This window comes from Vombatus ursinus, unplaced genomic scaffold, assembly GCF_900497805.2.
Source record: "Vombatus ursinus unplaced genomic scaffold, bare-nosed wombat genome assembly UNPS02014874.1, whole genome shotgun sequence".
Classification (NCBI taxonomy): Eukaryota; Metazoa; Chordata; class Mammalia; order Diprotodontia; family Vombatidae; genus Vombatus; species Vombatus ursinus.
The window spans coordinates 2,817,373-2,836,625 of record NW_020954652.1 but is presented as its reverse complement, the minus strand read 5'-3'; the positions used below and the strand labels follow the sequence as shown (position 1 = coordinate 2,836,625).

At 37.8% G+C, this 19,253-nt stretch overlaps 1 protein-coding gene across 3 annotated transcripts in view; it reads right to left on the bottom strand.

The window, feature by feature from the left end:
- Positions 1-1,731: 1,731 nt before the first annotated feature.
- DCN (decorin) overlaps positions 1,732-19,253 on the bottom strand; it is a 53,514-nt gene continuing 35,992 nt past the window's right edge. For all 3 annotated transcript variants that reach the window (XM_027842478.1, XM_027842476.1, XM_027842479.1), the window contains exons 4-8: positions 15,373-15,586; positions 13,733-13,846; positions 10,607-10,700; positions 6,402-6,540; positions 1,732-2,591 (exon numbers count right to left, since the gene is read on the bottom strand). In XM_027842478.1, the coding sequence (XP_027698279.1) occupies positions 2,397-2,591; positions 6,402-6,540; positions 10,607-10,700; positions 13,733-13,846; positions 15,373-15,586 (756 nt within the window). In that variant the 3' untranslated portion in view covers positions 1,732-2,396. The remainder of the gene's footprint in view (positions 2,592-6,401; positions 6,541-10,606; positions 10,701-13,732; positions 13,847-15,372; positions 15,587-19,253) is intronic.

Below are 19,253 nucleotides of genomic sequence, written 5' to 3'. Positions count from 1 at the left end.
CCCTAGTGCTGTTTATAAATCATCCTATTTCCTCTTGTGTTACTCCAACATGGTGAATTTGCTGGACATGTGGTACTGGTCATCTGGGGTCTGACCTACTAGTTATACAGGGAATTAGAAGCAATGGGTGGAAGGAATGGAGGAGTTACTTTTGGCTCAAAGTACGGAAAGCTTCCCACTGAACAGTGCTAAACAAAAATGTAACAGGCTGCCTACACTCTAGAGGTGTAGAGTCAAAGCTAGAAAATCATTCTTCAGGGATGTTGTCAATGGAATTCTTGTTCAGGTATGATTTGAACTGATTGATCTCTGAAATCTCTTCCAAGTCTTAGTTATATGATTCTGCCACATTGGTGGATGTCCCTCCCTACTGGTTTGATTTCTTTTAATGACATAGAGGAGTAATGATCTGCTCTGGTGGAAGGAGTATACACACCAACAAAAATGGAGTTCTTGAAATATTAACTGAAAACAAGATGTACTATCTACGTGAACTTAGGCAATTCATTTAGCTTCTCTTGGCCTCAATTTCCCCATCTGTAAAATGAAGGGGTTAAGCTAGATACCATCTGAGATCTCTTCCAGCTTTAGCTAGGAGTCATAGATTTAGAACCAAAAAATGTGTTTAGAGGCCAGCTTCTCCAACCCTTTCATTTCGGAGGCTCAGAAACCGAGGCACACAAAAATAAAGTGACTTACCCAAGGTCATGGAATGACCATTAAATGGCAGAGCCCATTTGGGAACCAAATCCTATTAATCAAAATTCAATTCAAGTCAACAAGTATTTCTCAAGTATCTACTGAGGACTAGACATTGTATGAGACACTAGCACAGTAAAAAGGCAAAATGAAACAGCTCTTAATCTCGAGAGTAAAATGTGATTCATGGTTGGAAGAGTCCATTAGAAACTACAAGGATTCAGATAGGCTTCCTGTAAGAAGTGGCACAAGTGGAGCTATGAAGGGAGGTAGGGAGCCTAAAAGGTGGAAAGAGTTAATTCCAGGCATGATGCATAGGTGTAGAGATGGGATATGGAATGTTGTGTACTGGGAACAAGAAGTAAACTAGATCAGCTAGGAAATGTGTAGCCTACACAAGTGAGGATAATATGCTTGGAACCAAATGATGGAGACAATGATGAAGATATAAAATTCATCAACAATGAATTTAAATACATGATATGTCCCATATACCATGCTATGTGCTGGGGTGGGGTACAAAGACAAAAATGAAGTAGTCCTTGCTTTCAAGGAGCCTACATTCTACAGGGGGTGGCAGGTGGTAGATGGGAGGTGATGCAACATGTACATGGATTTGTTGTTCAGTCATTTTGCAACTGGGTCCAACTCTTTGTGACCCTATTTGGTCTTGTCTTGGCAAATATACTAGAGTGGTTTGGCTTTTCCCTCTTCAGCATGTAGCTAGATAAGTAGATACAAAATATATATGGAGCCAGTTTGGAAGCTTGGAAGTCCAAGAGGCTGATATGGTAGACAACCTATGCAATATCAGAGAGATGAGTAATATGGCAGTCAACCTAGAGCGTAGAGTTGTTGACACTCATGGAGCGGCTACTTGAGTAGGGAAGTGACTATTCTTTCCATTGAACCAACTCTCTACAACTCTCTGTACCTTTAAAAAACCTAAGCTCATCCATCAATTATGCAAGTTACCCATCCATCAACAACACCCATCCATTCAGATTGTAAAGTAGAGGACACCGATGAGAATGCCTGGAACTTGAAATGATTTATTATTTTGGTAGCCAAAGTGAGTTGTGCTTTCTTTAAAAGATTCTGTTCAGGGAAGGTTTGTAAACCAACACTTTTTAAAAATGTAAATATGAATACATTATGAGTATTTTTTTTGCCAAAACAATGATGATAGCGCTTTTTACATAGCCTGCGTAAATAGATACATTCAACATGATGCTTACAAGATGATAGTGGATATGAATTAGTAAACCTCCAGGGTTTGAATTAAAGCCAAAGACAACGATTGCTTCAGTAATTAGCAAAAAAGAAAAAAAAAAGTTCCCTTTTAAACTTGATCCATTGTCAAGATTTCAAAAGTTAAAGTTTAATGATCAAATGTTAGACAAATGTCTACTTTAAATCTCATATACAACAATTTGTGAAAATTGGGAGACACTTGAAAGATGTTTCAGAAAATAGGCTGAAAATTGCAGGCAAAATATTATTATTTTTTAAATCATGGTAGGCAATTATTTCAACTGCATATTTGGTCTAAATGCATAGTGAACTAATTGTAAAGGGAAAGTCTGCTTGACAGTTAGATTTCCAGTATCTAGCTTTACACTAACAGGCCTTCGCCACATCATTTGTAGCTGTTACACAACCAAACCCCCTCTTTCGCTTACATTCTCTCTCTAGATCTATTTATAGTTCCCCAGCTGGATGGCAGAACGTTCGTAGACGCATCGGAAAGTCGAGGGCTGGATCTCCCAGTACCGTACTGGGTTGCTGAAGAGGCTTACGCCTGAGTAAGAAGCTTTTTTGGTGTTGTAGCCTGGGGGGCAGAAGTCATTGGATCCCACATTGGAAATGTTGTTGTTGTGGAGGTAGACCACCTATAACATAGAATTATGGGAAATGGGTAAACAATATCAAAGTTCATTGAAAGTAACAAATTTGCTTTGAAAACGATTTTCCTTTTTAAATATTAAAACAGCAAATCATTTACTTTAAAAAGAAATTGATTTTACCCAATATATTCTTTTTTACCTCATTTTTCATTCATGACCTTCGAATGAGTTGTTTGTTATTTCACAAAGGTGGAATTGAGAAGATTGTTTTAGAGAGTTTGAAGTAGAGATAGTTTCTATTTGTAGTGTGTTAACCCAGTTCTTTACACATAATAGGCTCTTAATAAATGCCTTTTTCGTTCTTTCAGAAAGTAACTAATTAACCAGCCCTAAAAGATAAATGTGAACCAAGTCTGGAGCAACTTCAATTGCCCAATAGGGCAATTTATATTTTTTCCTATGGGCAACAGGGAGCAATAACAGCTTCTTGAGCAGATGAGTAACTGCTTTTCCAATTATACTACATGTAGGCTAACTATGAGGAAACAAAATTATAAACTCTGATTTTTTTTAACCTTTAAAGACTGGAGACAGACCACAGATTACATTAATGTGAGGTGTGAACTAATGTATATAAATGGGTGCTCGATATTTACATAAGTCATTATTGAACACTGTGCTCTTTTTATAGGCAAAAGTCATAGACAGTCATCTGATGGAAAGATGGGTTGTGAGATAACTACAGGAAAGAAGAAAAAGAGAATGGGCATAATATGAAGAATCATACAGACTTTCAAACCCTGAAAAAAATGCTCTGAACCACAAGGTTTTGGGTAAATATCCCATGAAATTGATGGAATTACCAAGGGTTATAGTGAATAGAATGTTTTTCTTGCAGTCAGGAAGACCTGTGTTCAAATCCTGTCTCACATATTAGCTATGTAACCCTGGGCAAGCCCCATAACCTCTCTCAGCCTCTGTTTCCTTATCTGAAAAATGGAGACAATAATAACACTTACCTATAGGGTTGTTATGAGAAGCAAAATATAATATATGTAATATATGTAAAGCTAACATATGATGAGAAAGATAAAATATAAATAAAATAATATATAATAATAAATATTATGTATATATACATATAGCACTTTGCAAATCTTAAGGTATATTAAATTGTTGCTTTTTATTATTATAACAATAAAGTTACTGCTGTTGGAATGTTATTAATGAATAAACATAATAACAGTTCACATTTACTTAGTGTCTCAAGATTTTCAAAGCATTCTTCAGATATTATCTCATGTTATCCTCCTCACAGCCCTATGACGAAGGGGCTATTATTCTCTCAGTTTCATAGATGAGGACATTGAGACTCTGAACCCAACTTTGATACGTAGAAGATACAGCCGCTGCTCTGAGATACTTTGTCTTACTGTAAAATATAAGACCACACAATCTGTTTATTCTTTTGGAACACTTTGCTGCAATGTTAGGGGGTGTTTTGTAGAGTGGTATTTATTTTAGTTTCAGATTTCCTTCTTTTTCCTTTGAAAATTCTTGCTTTTATACCCCCCTTCCCCTTACCTCTTGAAAAAAGAATAAAGTCATGTAAGATTGAGCAATGACAATAATATCTGTAACTGTAGCTGACATTTCTTCCCGTCTTGTGGTTAAACAAAGAACTTTACACTCATTACTTCATTTTATCATCTTGATTGGAAACTTAAAGTGAAGCTAGGTTAAAAAGATCCAAGACCCAAAGTAAAGCTAAAAAAAAAAAAAGAAGATTCTGGCCGAGCCAGGTGGCTTTGTTCTTTGTTTCAACTCTAATATGGAGACAAGTATCTCTGGCCACATACCTCTCTCTCTCTCGAGGAAGTATGGAACAGTGATCAGAAAGACCTGAGTTCAAATCCTGTCTCAAATACTTACTAGCTGCATGACCCTGGGAAAGTCACTTCCTATTTTGTGATTCAGTACCTTCTAGCTCAATGCCTAAGATGCTTTGATGTACGTGATATGGCTGTTTCTTGGACCCCACTGAAGTTACAAAGGATAGCTTTTTAATAAGGTTTCAATTGTTAGGGCAGTCTAAGAGCATAGACTCTAAAGATAATATAATAAGAAAGCTCCAATGGTTAACTGACTACCAAAATGAACTTATGCCATTATAAAAGCTAAAGGCCAAAATTAGACTTTAAGATAATTGCATAATGGAGAGAGTTGCTAAGTGGACAATTTATGAATTCTCTGTACACATTATCTTTTCTAAGATCATAGGACCACAGATTTGTAGATGAAGAGTTGGAAGAGAGAATCCAATCCAACCTTGACATTTTACTTTTAATTATTCTGCTCTGATTTCTGAGAAATATGGTGTCCATTCAATGTCAGGAACATAATGTTGAGAATGAATGGAACAAAGCTGTTTTTTCTGATCAGTCCTTAGGAACACTAGGAGCATAGATTTAGAACTGAAAGGGACCTGCAAGGTCATCTAGTCCAAACCCTTCATTGTACAATTGTGGAAACTGAGGCCCAAAGAAGGAGATCCAAGGTCATGTGAGTAATAAGTGACAGAACCAGGGCTGGATCCTAAGTTCCTTAACTCCAAATCCAGGACATGTTTTGTTGGGAGCTACCATCTACAAAAGCTTTGTTTTCTTACTCTGTTACAATATCTCTGAACCACTAAGTTGTATCTTCTCATCATTTTTAGCAGGTACAGATAATTTACAGTAATGAGGCTGCTTATTTTACTGTGTGCGTGAGTCCATTTCTAATTCCACAATTTACTTCATAACTGTCAAATGCTGGGAAAGTTAAAAGTGTTCATTGATATTTTGCTTCAGGGTCCATTCATGTCATCAGGGACCTGACTTCTCACTTACAACTAACCTATAGTTCATGAGCATTCAGGGGTGCGTTAGAGCCCACTGAAACCGGCTCATGGGAACTATTTATTAACAGTCCCTACTTCTCAGGGCTTTTGTGAGGATAGAATGAAATATTTGTAAAGCACTTAGCATAGTACCTCACAAACAATAAGTTCTTAATAAATTCTTATTTTAAAAAAGTTAAAAATGCTTATTTAAAAAAAATCATCATGAACACTTCTCCTGAAATTGGCAAATGCTACAAATCAGGGCTTGATTTATTGTTTTGTTGATTGTCTAGACATGAGAAGGTAATGGAAGAAATGTTAATAATGCAGATTAAATTTAAATTATGTCATGCAACTTTTTTTCCAGTTGCTAAACCTTTTACCAGCCCTACCCCCAAGCTGCCAGTTTTAAGTCTCCAGGAAGGATCATGATAGCAAATTTCAAGTTGAAGATTTGTTTGTAAGAAGACTTTTAGTACACTTTTTGTTAATTATAGTATGTTTTGTACTGTGTGTATGTCTGTGTGTAGATTGACTCATACCTACAAAACCAGTGATTTCATCGGTATAGAGAAATCTCAATGTAGAAACTTTCTCCACTGATGCTCACTGGCAACTTCTGGGTAATTTATGATCTTAAAGGATTACCCAGAGCATGAAAAAGTAATGTAACTTCCCCATTATCACAGAATGAGGATGTCTCAGAGTCAGGACTTGAATGAAGATATGCTTTGATTCCAAGGTCAACCCATTATACACCATGATAACCTGCCTCTCAAATCTTTGTCATTCCTGTTCAAAATACCATTGGCAAAAAAACCAAACAAACAAACAAAACAAACAAAAACTATTGAGTAAAATTCCTTTAACTACAAGAATTGTACATTTAATCTTTGTCCTCTACAATCCTCTCCTAAGGAAGTTTATCTGTATATGCACTGTACACCAGGGTTCAGGTGTAACTATGTTACCTGAATATATTTATGCTCCGCCAGGCCTCCAGGCACTTTCAGGAGCTTGTTGTTGTCCAAGTGAAGCTCTCTCAGGCGGGGTGTGTTGGCCAGAGATCCATTGTCCATCGCAGAAATGCTGTTGAAACTAAGACCCAATCTGCAAGAGAAAGTGACTTTGAATGAGTAATAGACTCCAGTCCCTTTATCATAGCTATGGCTTGCTCAGTCAAATTTGTACAGATGAGAGGAATAGTTGTATTTCAGGATATAAGTCAAGAGGCATCTCATTCCTTCATTTGTTGCTTCTGTCTCTGGAAATTGGCATGATGTATTTACTTTAACGAAAAATGAGAGTCACTGTTTTAATGCAGCAAGGTTTAGAGCTCTATGGTGGAAAGGATGACTTTCATGGAGCTTTGTCCATTTTCAGAATTTAACAGCCTTTTAGCTTGGTTCCTAATGCTTGTGTTGGTTGTCTAGAACAAAATGCCTTGCCTCTTTTGATTCAGCTTCCAATCTAGGAAGAGATTGTTAACCTCTTTGTGTGTCATGGCAGCCTGGTGAAACCTATAGATCCATTCTCAGAATAATGTCTTTAAATACATAAAACAAAATACATACTATTACAAAGGAAGTCTATTAAATTAGAATAAATTCTATAAGAATTAGAATAAAGTTTATAAATTAGAATAAAGATATATTTTCCCCATCCAAATTCAAAGATCTTCTGAAATCTTTTTACACTCTTTTGATGTCCGTAGACCACAGGTTAAGAAGTCCTGATGGGGGGTAGGGAGTAGAGTGGAGGTAACTATGGCATGGTGGTAAAAATCTGTGGATTTTTGAGCCCCAAAGACCTCAGATCAAATCCTAGCTCTGTCCTTTTGACTGTATGACCTTAGACAAATGACTTCCTTGCTTTGGTTCTCAGTTTCCTCATCAGTAAATTATGAATCCATTTCAGCTTTGAACCCTATGATGTGTGTCTCTGTTTTCCTCTAAAAGGAAAACTACATACCTTTTACTTCTCCAACAGATTGTTTATATCATCCTGAGTGCTTACTTCCTCCATCTCTCATGCTTGGTTTCAATGCAATTAACCCTCCTGGGTCTCAGTTGCCTTTTTTTTTTTTATTAAAAATAAATGTTTTGACTGGATGATAATCTCAGAAATCTCTTCTAATTCTAGGACTGGGAGCTCCCTCTGCCTCAATTTCCTTACTTACAAAATTTGGGGGTTGGAATAATGACCTCTGAGGTCCTGTCAATTTCTCAATCTACGTCCTCTGTAAGACTTTCTTTCCTCTTGTGTTAAATAAGAGTTAGACTAGATGGCATCTGAGGTCTCTTCTAATTCTAGATCTATAAATTCTCTCTGCCTCAGTTTCCTTATTTATAAAATATGGTTTAAATGGCTTCTCATGTACTTTCTACCTCTAAATGATGGGATTCTTAATTTATCTTCTCAAATTCCATTAGACTATGAGCTCTTATGAAGGTAGGGACTGTCTTTTGCCTCTTTTTGTATCCTCAGAGCTTAGCACACTGCCTGGCATGTGGTAGATAATAAATGTTAATTAACTTTGTGTGATAGACACTTTTGGTAGTGTGGTGAAGCCTATGCAACCCTTCTCAGGAAAAAAAATGTTTTAAATGCACAGAATCCAATATTTAGGATTACAAAGGAAAGTAATTATAATGAAATATATATATAGTACACATATACATATATGTACATATATACATTCGTACATGTGTGTATATGTACAAATATGTTTGTAAATATGTTCATGGATCATAGCTTAAAAATTCCTACTCTAGAGCTTTTACCCTTAATTCAAACCCCTTATTTTACAAATTAAGAGTACCAAATTGTGAATTGGCTTGCTCTGGACTACTCTGGACTACACAGTTTGGGGCAGTATTATCACAATTTCAACAAATGGAATTCACAAATCTAATTGGGGAGCATGTAAGATCAAGACACTTTATTTGGGCTCTAGTGACCCATGATTTTTAATTATCCACTTCTATACTATATTAATTTAAGAAATATTAAAGAAATCTTAAAAATTCTCCATATTGAAATACTTTGACGGACAAACAAAATATTTTCTCTTTTTTCTTTTGTTATTGACATTTAACCAAAATCAATGTTAAATGGAACAATTTTTAATTAGCTACAATTACATCATATATAATTTCACCCCATTGGAAGCTGCGGTATCTGGTATTATTAATCTATTGTTATAGACATATGATGGTTGTCCTCCCAAGGATAATTCTGTGAAAACTAAACAGATTCAGATCATCTGCCTGCTTTTTTCTCACAGCTAGAGGGACCTAGTCAACAAGGAAAACTCAGAGAAACAGAATGGTTCTGAAGAATAACTTTTGTGTATACTCAGAAAAGTACAAGATGAATGGATTCTGAGAACTGATGCCCCTAGTGGGAAAGGCTATCATTACATCATCTACTAAGTCACTCACTGTTTATCCTTGATACTCAGGTAGCAGAAGCTTCAGGGCTTATCTAGTTCATCTGAAGCATGCTGCTGGAGGCTTGACACATGCTGGTTAGCTATCTTGGGATTTATATGCTGAAAAGGAAGATATAGCCAATTTGGCGTTATACACACTTTCTCCTCATTGGAGAGTTTTAGTTAGACTCCTTGAAGGATCAGAGGGTGAGGAGCTGTTGGAGTGAAGTTCAAACAGGATTTCTTGGTAATTTTCCCATATGTAGTTTTTTGACCAGATTCCAATGATAGAAGATAGAATTTCAATGATTACTCATGAAATATCTATAGACATTTTAAATATTAGGAGCTTCCCCCCCCAAAAAAAACCCTTTATATTACTAATTTTTTTATTCATTTACCAATAGTAAAACTACTACTATTTTTCTCATTCTCTTTCCCTGTGGCCTCCCATTCTGATTTTTAAAATGTATTATTAAAAACCTTCAATCTGGATCCAGAATGCAATAAAGACTATGTGGCATATATTACCTTGTTATCCTTTTCTATGCTTTACATACATTCACTATGTGTCAGAGTTGGAAGAGAGCAACTGGGGTAGTGTAACAGATAGAGTGCCAGGCCTAGAGTCTGGAAGACTCATCTTTGTGAGTTCAAATTTGGCTCAGACACTCACTAGATGTGTGACCCTGGACAAGTCACTTAATCCTGTTTGCCTCAGTTTCCTCATCTATAAAATGAGATGTAGAAGGAAATGGCCAACTACTTCAGTATCTTTGCCAAGAAAACCCCAAATGGGATCACAAAGAGGCAGACATGACTGAACAATCAGAAAAAATTCAGAGTCAGAAGGGAACTCTGTGCCCATCAAATCAAACCCATGCATGGAAAAAAGAAATAAATAAAAAGGATTTCCCATGCAACACACTGAACAAAAACTTGAAGTGTTCTATTTTTGAAGTTTGGACATTATAGGTTTATAGATTCATAGCTTGTTAGAGTTGGAAAAGACAAGAGGGATGATATAATCCATTTTTACAGATTTGGAAAATGAAGTTCATGGAGGACGGGTGACTTATTCAAAGTCACACAGATAGTGGTAGAACTAAGACTCAATTCTAGGTCCCCTGAATCCTAATTCAGTGCCTTTCCATTATTTGGTTGCAACAACACAGATCTACCCAAATCAGGTGTATCTGGATTAACCAAGAAACAACTTGGCAGCCTTCAGGTCCCCAAATTTGTCCTTGACCTTTCTTCGAAATTAATACACATTTCATTGTGTTCTCCCAATATTTTTTTCCCTTCTTGAGATTAAAAAACAAACAAACAAATAAAAAAGATTAGAGACTTAAGATCATAGTTCTAGAGCTGGAAAAGACATTGAAGGTCATCTAATTCAATCCTTTTATTTTACAGATGAAGAAACTGAGGCCCAGGAAAATTGAATGATTGTTCCAAGGTCACACAGTATGACAGTTAGGATTTTAATAGTGATCCTTAAATTTTGAGCCTGTGTTCTCTCCTATAATATTTAAAATACTCCAAAATGTTCTTTAATTTGCAAATAACATATATGTGCATATATATGTATGTATATATGCATATATGCATGTATGTGTATACACATATACACATGTGTGTATGCATATACATATGTATGCATATACATATAAGCATGCTTATACACACTCAAACCTACACACATTGCACTTAAAAGAAGCCAGACAGTAATATTATTACTTAGTCAAGCTGTTGAGTCCTTTTAGGCTGGCTGCCTCGACTTTCGTGATTTTGTTGCCATCAAGATGGAGTTCAGTGAGAGAAGCTGGAAGACCTGCAACAAGAAAACAGAGGATGCTAAAATAGCAGATAAACATTCTAATTATAAATGGACAGACATAATGAGCAGGTCTACTGCCAATTTTCTGAAATGTATGGTTGCCTAGAATTTACATGGAAAATATTGTAATAGACTTGGTCTTTAATCTTCCCCTCTGTGTTCTCCCCATCTCTAATTGATGCTTTACTGATTTGAAACACAGCTTTTTTTCTCAGTACTTTTCCCTAGAATTGACTGTTAGCAAAATCAAGAACCTATGTTTATGGTGTCCTTGACTCTTATCCTGGAAATTATTACAGAGCTACACATGCACAACAGAGACACAAGCCCTGAATTGACTAATAACCTGGGCCATGGTCGCATGGTTCATTGAGGTTACTCTTTGGAAAAACAAGAAAACCACCAAAAATGTTCAGCCATAGTGAGCCAATGGTTAAGAATGATTTTGAGGCAAATGATTGTTCTGCTGATGGGTTCACCAGTTATACAAAATGGAGAAGACTCATTGAGGAAAATAACTAATTACTAACAACGATGCATTTCATCGATGTGGGCTTTGACTGACTGTCTAACAAAAAAGTGGGATGACTTTGAGAGATGGACACATGGAAAGCAGTTCAATCCAATGCAACGATTAACCTAGTATGTATTAAAAACCTACTATGTGCCAGGTACTGGGAACAAAAGGTGAAAATATTAGAATGCAAGTTTCTTGAGAGTTGGGATTATGTCATCATTTGTATTTGTATCTCTAGTCTGCAACCCAGAGCCCAACACATAATAAGCACTTAATAATTGCTTGTTGATTGATTGAGATATTCATTACCTTCAAGGAGCTTACATCTTGTAATAGTCTAAGGACATACATAGCTCAGTAGATACTTTATGTGTGTATACACTTGCATATGTATATAATATGCACATATGTATATATACACATATAATATATATACCTATATCTACATATATTGTTTTTGTGTATGTGTGTATATACAATATACATATATACACATACACTTTTTTTTAAATAGAGTAATATCAGGATAAGCCATGTGTGAGTTAAACTTTAAGGGTGTCAGGAAATTGAAGAGGTAGAGTAAATAGAGAATATTCCAGGTATGAGGGACAGCTTGTGTGTGCACAAGACATTGGACAAATTAGATAAAATACTAAAGAATAATGATTAGACCAGTTTGGCTGAAACAAAGAGTGCACGAGGGAACATTATTTGTACTGAATGTAATACATCAAGGAAATGTTTACATTAATGAGAACGTTTTTGTTTTTTGCTTTTTGGTGAGGCAATTGGGATTAAGTGACTTGCCCAGGGTCACACAGCTAGTAAGTGTCAAGTGTCTGAGGTCAGATTTGAACTCAGGTCCTCCTGATTCCAAGGCCGGAGCTCTATCCACTGTGCCACCTAGCTGCCCCCAAGGATATTTCTTTTTAAAGAGAGATTTAGGGGCATTTATTTAAGTGATCTGCCATATGTACCTATCATGGGAATGTTAGTTTTAAATATAAGGTACCTATTGAAAATTTTTTGTTACTGTTTTTCCCCTATGACTGCACTATCCAAGGATTTGTTCGTAAAAGCAATAGAATTTTGATGGTTATTATTTTTTATTCCCTTTGCCCGCCTGAAAGCACTGTTCTTCCAACCTCATATTGTTCCAGTTACTCTAATAACATCAGCGAGAAAGGAAATAGTTGGTAAATTACACTGCAGAAGTAACACCCTGATTGGCTCAAGCCCTTGCTTAGCCAATGTCCATAAAAGTTCAAAATAGGAAAATTGCAAGATTGCTTTGGTCTGGAAACTTTATTAAATTGCATCAACTCCTGTCAATCTCTCTGTAGTCAGTGTGACCGCCTGGTACCCAAGATAATTTAGGAGGTTTTTAGTTGCTTCTGGAAATTTTTAATTTACATCTAATGATACCTTTTTGTCTGAGTTTGCCAGCTACTTGGATGACTTTTGAACCTTACCACTACTGAGATAGGTCATTCAGTTCATTCATAGGGATACATATACAAAAGAGATGCCAGTGTGTGCAGCCTTTCCTCCAATAGATATCATTGGAAAAGAAAATCTATAATGCAAATAGGGTTGACAGTAATCACTACAGAAAAGGACCTTGCTCCCCATAGTGTCTGTCTTTTTGAAGAAATTCCAAAGTTGATGAGCAGGGAAAAGAGATAGGTATTGGATCTGTCAATGAAGAAATTCCTTCTTCCAACACAGGTCAGCACCTTCTAAATTAAAGTCAAAGAATTTATTAGAGCACTGATATGTTAAGCCACCTGCTTCAGGTCTCATCAATAGTATTTTCATTTGGGGGCCATGAAAGGTCAAAAATTTTTTTTAAAAAGGAGGGAAAGAATCTTCCTTTTGGTGTTCCATGAGTAGGAACTTTAATTTTTTTTGGCTTTATTTCTAATACCTAGCATAGAGTGTGGCATGCAATAGGCACAGAATAAATGCTTATTGATTGACTGTTTGATGGTTAGAAGTGACCCTGAGCTGTCAAACATTATGCTAGCATATTTCACATAAGTTCTACCAAGCTGGGAAGATTTGAGTCCAGTGAAGGGCTTTATGTCTGTTTATAGCAACAACTTACAGGGGCAGCTAGGTGGCGCAGTGAATAGAGCACCAGCCCTGGAGTCAGGAGGACCTGAGTGCAAATTGGGCCTCAGACACATAACACTCACTGGCTGTGTGACTCTGGGCAAGTCACTTAACCCCAGCGCCTCACCAAAAAAAAAAAAAAAAAAGAAAAAAGAAAAAGAAACCAATTTACCAAATTCAGATCTGCTTGTCACCAAGTTTTCAATGGGATGATGCAACTTGGACCTATAAGAACTCTTGAAGACCACCCCCTAATTTAGTGAGGGGTTGTAATCTGTATCATTGAACTAGGACCCATCCTGGTGAAATTACATATCCTTGTATTATCAAAGAGATCTCGTAATCATACAACTCTTAAAACCCTCCAGTCAGTTATCTACTGTGAATGTCTTACCTCGAGGGACAGAAGTTATATTAGTGTCTGAAATTCTGATATAGGAGAGTTTCTTCAGTCCACTAAAGGTCCCAGGATCTATTCCTGTGCTCTTGAGGGGGTTGGTGCCCAGCTCTGTGAAAATAATATGGAAGATTTTGGTAAGCGTTTTGTGCATATTAAATGGCAAACTTCCTGTGTTTCAAAATCCCAAAGAGAATGGACTCAAAATTCCTATCAGCAATACTTTGTGGACCAAAACAAATGAGAGCCTAAGAAAGCTCCAGTTTTTTTTTTTCTCCTCCTCTCTGGAGGAGTCAAATAAAAGAAGTGGAATTCTCTGCATTTGGCAATCTGTGTTCATGGGCCTCCCAGGAAATCCTCTAAAGCTTTGCCCGCAGGAGGCAAGTGTTCTCCAAGCACACCTTATGACAGGGCCAAATTGAATTAACATTTGTATAATTTGGCAGTTTTCCATGGTATTCGAGCGTACAATCTCATCAACATCTTGGGAGGTGTGTGTCAAAGGCCACAAAAAATAAGGCTGAGTAGAAACTGACCTGAAGATTAACCAGGGCTGGGGAAAGGGGTTTTGCTCAAAAAGCCCCCCACGTCATAGCAGAGGAGGCTAGCCTTAAGCAAATGCCTAACACGAGAGTTTTCTAGAGCCCCAAACCAGTCCCATGTTAAACAAATAATACCACCTCTGAGAGTGACTGAATTCCTTTCTTCAATGTTGCTAAAATACAGCCTTGGCCTCAGAGCTTCTCTAACTCAGATTCCCGTGAAAACAGAAAAGAAACAGCAACTGCAGCCCATTTTCTTCCCCTGAGGATGGATTAATTTGTTGGAGGCCACAGATCAATGGGCCACGACTCATTTTCATGTTTTTAGCCCATATTCAGAACAAGTGCAAGGGAAAGGGTGGTGGCAACAGGATCACTGTGTTTGGGTTCAAACCGTCTCTGTTACTAGTGACTTCTGTTACTGTAGGAGAGTCATTTCACATCTCTGGACTTGTTTTCCTCAGATGTAATATGAGTCAATGAGACCAGATGGTCCCTTATAACCTTAGAACCATGATTCTATGATACCTAGTCTCTGTCTCTCCCTCTCGCTGTCTCTCCCCTCTCTTCTCTGTCTCTGTCTCTGTCTCTTTCTCTCTGTCTTCCTATCTTTCTCTGCCACTCTCTGTGCCTCTCTATCTCTTCTCTATCTCTATTTCTCCCCTGTCTCCTCTCTGTCTCCATCTCTGGCTCTGGCTCTCCGCCTTCTTCCTGTATGCCTATAATACTTCAGAGCTTACAAAACACATCTCTTATGCCCTTTGAGGCTAACAGTGCAAATATTACCCCCATTTTCCAGGTAAAGAAACCAAGACTCTCCTTGTTGAAGCTATCTGACCACCGCCATATAGCCAGAAAATGTCAGAACCAGGATCTAAAACACAGGTGCTCTGACTCCAGTTCCAACCCTCTAGTCTCTCAACGAAGCTCCCGATATATTTTCTCGTGTTAAGCTTATAGAACTGAGAGAAGAACAGCACTGTGGCATTCAGGGGTCCTAGAGATCCCGTAAGCCACCCTCCATCCCCCCAACCATTTCACAGATGAGGACGCTGAGGCAGAGTGTTTGGGTCACGGTGACAACGCCTCCTGTACCTATGACGATCATCTGATTGAGTCCGTTGAAGACAGCAGGCTTCAGTTTGGTGATCTCATTCTCATGGGCCCGCAGTTCCTGAAGGCTCTTGGGCATGTTGACTGGCAGTTCCTTCAGCTGATTCTTGGACAGGTACAGTCTCTCCAGTTTTCCCAGAGGAGAAAAGGCCCCAGGGCTGATTTTGCTGATTTTGTTGTTAACCAGAATTAAAGCCTGTAAAATAAAATAAAATTAAAAAATCCAGCGTCATCTCCAAGATTATCTGCATCCTGTTGAGCAGGAATGCAGTGTATTTTGTTCAGTTCAGTTCAATAAGCATTCACTAAGTGCCTGTTACCAATATATTCCAGGCAAGAGGTCATGGTTGTTGTTGTGGAGTTGTTTCACTTGTGTCTGATTCTCGGTCAGACATTTGGGATTTTCTTGGCAAAGATTAGTTTCTTTCTCCAACTCATTTTAAAGATGAGGAGCTGAGGTAAACAGGGTTAAGTGACTTGCCCAGGGTCACACACTTAGTAAGTTTCTAAGGCCAGATTTGAACTCAGGTCCTCCTGAATACAGAACTAGGGCACTCTATCCACTGTGCCACCTAGCTGCCCAGGTCAGAGGTAGTGTGATTATAAATTTAGTAAACTGGCCTGGGACTCAGGGACACTTGGCTTAAAGTCCTGCTTCTCATACATCTTGGCTCCATGACCCTGGGCAAGTGACTTTACCTCTCAGTGCTCTCTGGGTCAACTCTCTAAAATGATAATATGCCCAACAGATGCCAATCTGAATTTGGTAGAGGAAATTCCTTATTGGGAGTTCCCTCTCCTGATGAAATCACAAATCTGGGAAGGAAGGAAGGAGGGAGAGATGGAAGGAAGGAAGGAAGGAGGGAGAGATGGAAGGAAGGAAGGAAGGAAGGGAGGGAGGAAGGAAAGAAGGTCACATAGCTAATAATATTCTATAGAAGGTTTAGAGCTCACGTTTTTCTTACTCCACATTCAGAGTACTATCTACTATACATTACTGCCTCAGAAAATGCAGGTCTTTGAAAGGAAATGGAATTACCAAAGTTCACACAACTAGCAAACGCCCAGCACAAGTGCTCCAAATCCAGACCCTCTCTCCCTGCCTACCTTTACATTTGTAGATCACAAGCCAAATCAAAGGTCATCTTCATTTTACTGATGAAAACGCAGGAGCCCAGGGAAGCTAAATAAATTATTCAAGATCACAGGTAGAAAGCTTCCGAGATGGAATTTGAACTCAGGACTCCTGACCCTATTACCTTACCATTGCTGCTCATACTAATTTTTAAAATTACTTTGTATAGTCGGGTTTTGTTTTTCCCTTGACCCATTAAGTTATCATCAGAGGATCATATTATTTAGAGTTGCAAAGGAGCCTAAAGATCATTGAATCCCTCCCCTATGCAAACAGGTATATGCATACCTCATTTTACACATGAGAAAACAGAGGCTCAGAGTGATTAGATGACTTGCCCCCAGACCACACAGGTACTGGCGAGTGTGGGATTCAAACCCTCAACTTTCTTACAGCATTTTTTCTAGATGTCTTCCTCATCTTTATCACACTCCTTGCATCACCATCTTGTTTTCACCACTTGTGACCTTAGACAAGTCACTTAACCTTTTTTGGACCTCAGTTCCCTCACCAAGACCCTCATTGGGTCTTGGGCCCTCTAAAGTCCCTTCCAACTCCTGAATTCTGAACCTGTGAAACTCATTCCTGTATGCCACCTTCCCTAAATTGGATTATAAACTCCTTGAGGATAGGAAGTCAGTCCAATTCATCTCTACCTAGCTGAAAAAATACTCTATCTAAAGGATATCTCAACATGCTGCTCTTTTGACCAAACCATCAATGGCTCCTCCTCTTTAGGGTAAGATACAAAGCTCTCACCTTGGCATTTAAGCTCTCAACAGCCTTGTTCCAGTCTACCTTTAGAGGCTTAATGAACATCACATCCCTTTGTAGATTTTATTTTCCAGCAAAAATGGCCACTATCTATCCCCAAAACTTAACACCCCATCACCCAACTCTGTGCCTTTCTCCATACCTAGAATATGATCCCTCCTCAACTGTACCACAGGTTCTGTCTCAGCTCATGTGCCTTCTCCTAAAGGAAGTCTTTCCTGATTACATTAATTGTTAGAACTCTGTCTTTCCTATTCCAAATTATATATATTCTTAACTGCTTATATGCCAAATTCCCCTTTCCTAGTATTCTGTAAGTCCATTGAAACCAATGACTATATTTCACTTTGTCTTCATTTCTTCCTTACCTAGCACAGTTCCTTGAACTAAATACATTTGAAATAAATTAATAAATGAAATAACATTCATCATATTGAATTGGATCGGAGAGCTCAACATAAAGCTACTAACATGCCAAATGAACCTTCTCCCAGTGAGTTATAAACTCGTCCCTTTACTAGAAGAAATAGAACATGCTACAGTCATTACATTATTTTTTAAACTGGGCTCAGTTTTTTTTTCTTTAGCATCTGTTCAAATTGTGTTTTTTGCAACTGAAACTATGGAACACATTTGCGTAGTCGGTATGGTGGAATTGCCCATAAATGAAAGAGCTGCTGCCCACTTTATGAATGGTTAAAAACTTCAGTCCCCTTTTTCCTGATAGATACTTTGAAGTATGAAGAGAAAAGGACAGATCACAGAGATGACAGCTGCTAAAAACAAACAAAAAAACTATTTAAAAGTGTACTTGGAAACCAAAAGAACATGTCATTAGGGACTCCCGCTTTAAAGAGAATAGCAAACAAGTGGGATAACCCTCACATTATAAAATTGGATGTATGCAATTTAAACAAATTATTCGAATTATACTTAAACGTAATAACCTGGTATTAGGGTAAGAGCATTTTCCAGCCATTAAAATTTGCCATGGCAAGAAACTTAGGGAAAATGTGTAAGGTTTTTCAGCATTTCTTGGTTGCTAGAATCCCAGTTCTAGGGCCAAAAGAGAACTCAGAGGTCATCTAGTACAACCCCTTCATTTTACAGAACAGTATACTGAGGCACAAAATTGGTTAAAAGTCACAGGGTAGCAAATGACAGAATTCAAGGTCCTCTGGAACCAAATCCAGGATTCTTTTTACTGCTCCAAAAAGGCAGCTTCAGAATGGAAAAGGATCAGTCTTCCTTAGCTCTTTTAATGTTATCTCAGACAAAGGGAGGCAGGTTTATACCTAGAATCCCCCTCTTTTTATAATAATAAGGGTTTACAAAACGGAAATATCTTTACACTTAAACTCTTAGGTAGGAAGGACAAACATTAGGGTTTTCATTTGTTTCTCCTTTCCAGATGAGGAATATGAGGTTAAGTGATTCATGCAAGGTCACACAACCCATAAGTGACAGAGGTGAGATGCAAACTCAGGTAACTGACTTCCATGATCACAGTAGCTGAGAAATGGAAGAGCCTAAACAGCCAAGTTCAATACATTTACAAAAGGAATGCTTATTGTAATATGTCTGATATGTCATCTCACAATCTCTGCTGAGAGATTTCCAAGGAGAGAGACTCCCCATCTCTCAGGGCAGGCTATTCATTGTAGAGAGTTCTAATTGTTAGGAATTCTCCCTCTCTCCCTCTCTCTCTCTCTCTCTCTCTTCCTTTTTTCTCTCTTTGTCTTCTTTCTTTATTTCCATTATTTCTTCTCCTCCTCCTACTCCTTCATCTTCTTCTCCTTCTTCTCCTTCTTCTCCCCTTCTTATCCCTCTTCTTCTCCTTCTTCTCCTTCTTCTCCTTCTTCTCCCTCTTCTCCTTCTTCTCCCCTTCTTCTCCCTCTTCTTCTCCCTCTTCTTCTTCTTCTTCTTCTTCTTCTTCTTCTTCTTCTTCTTCTTC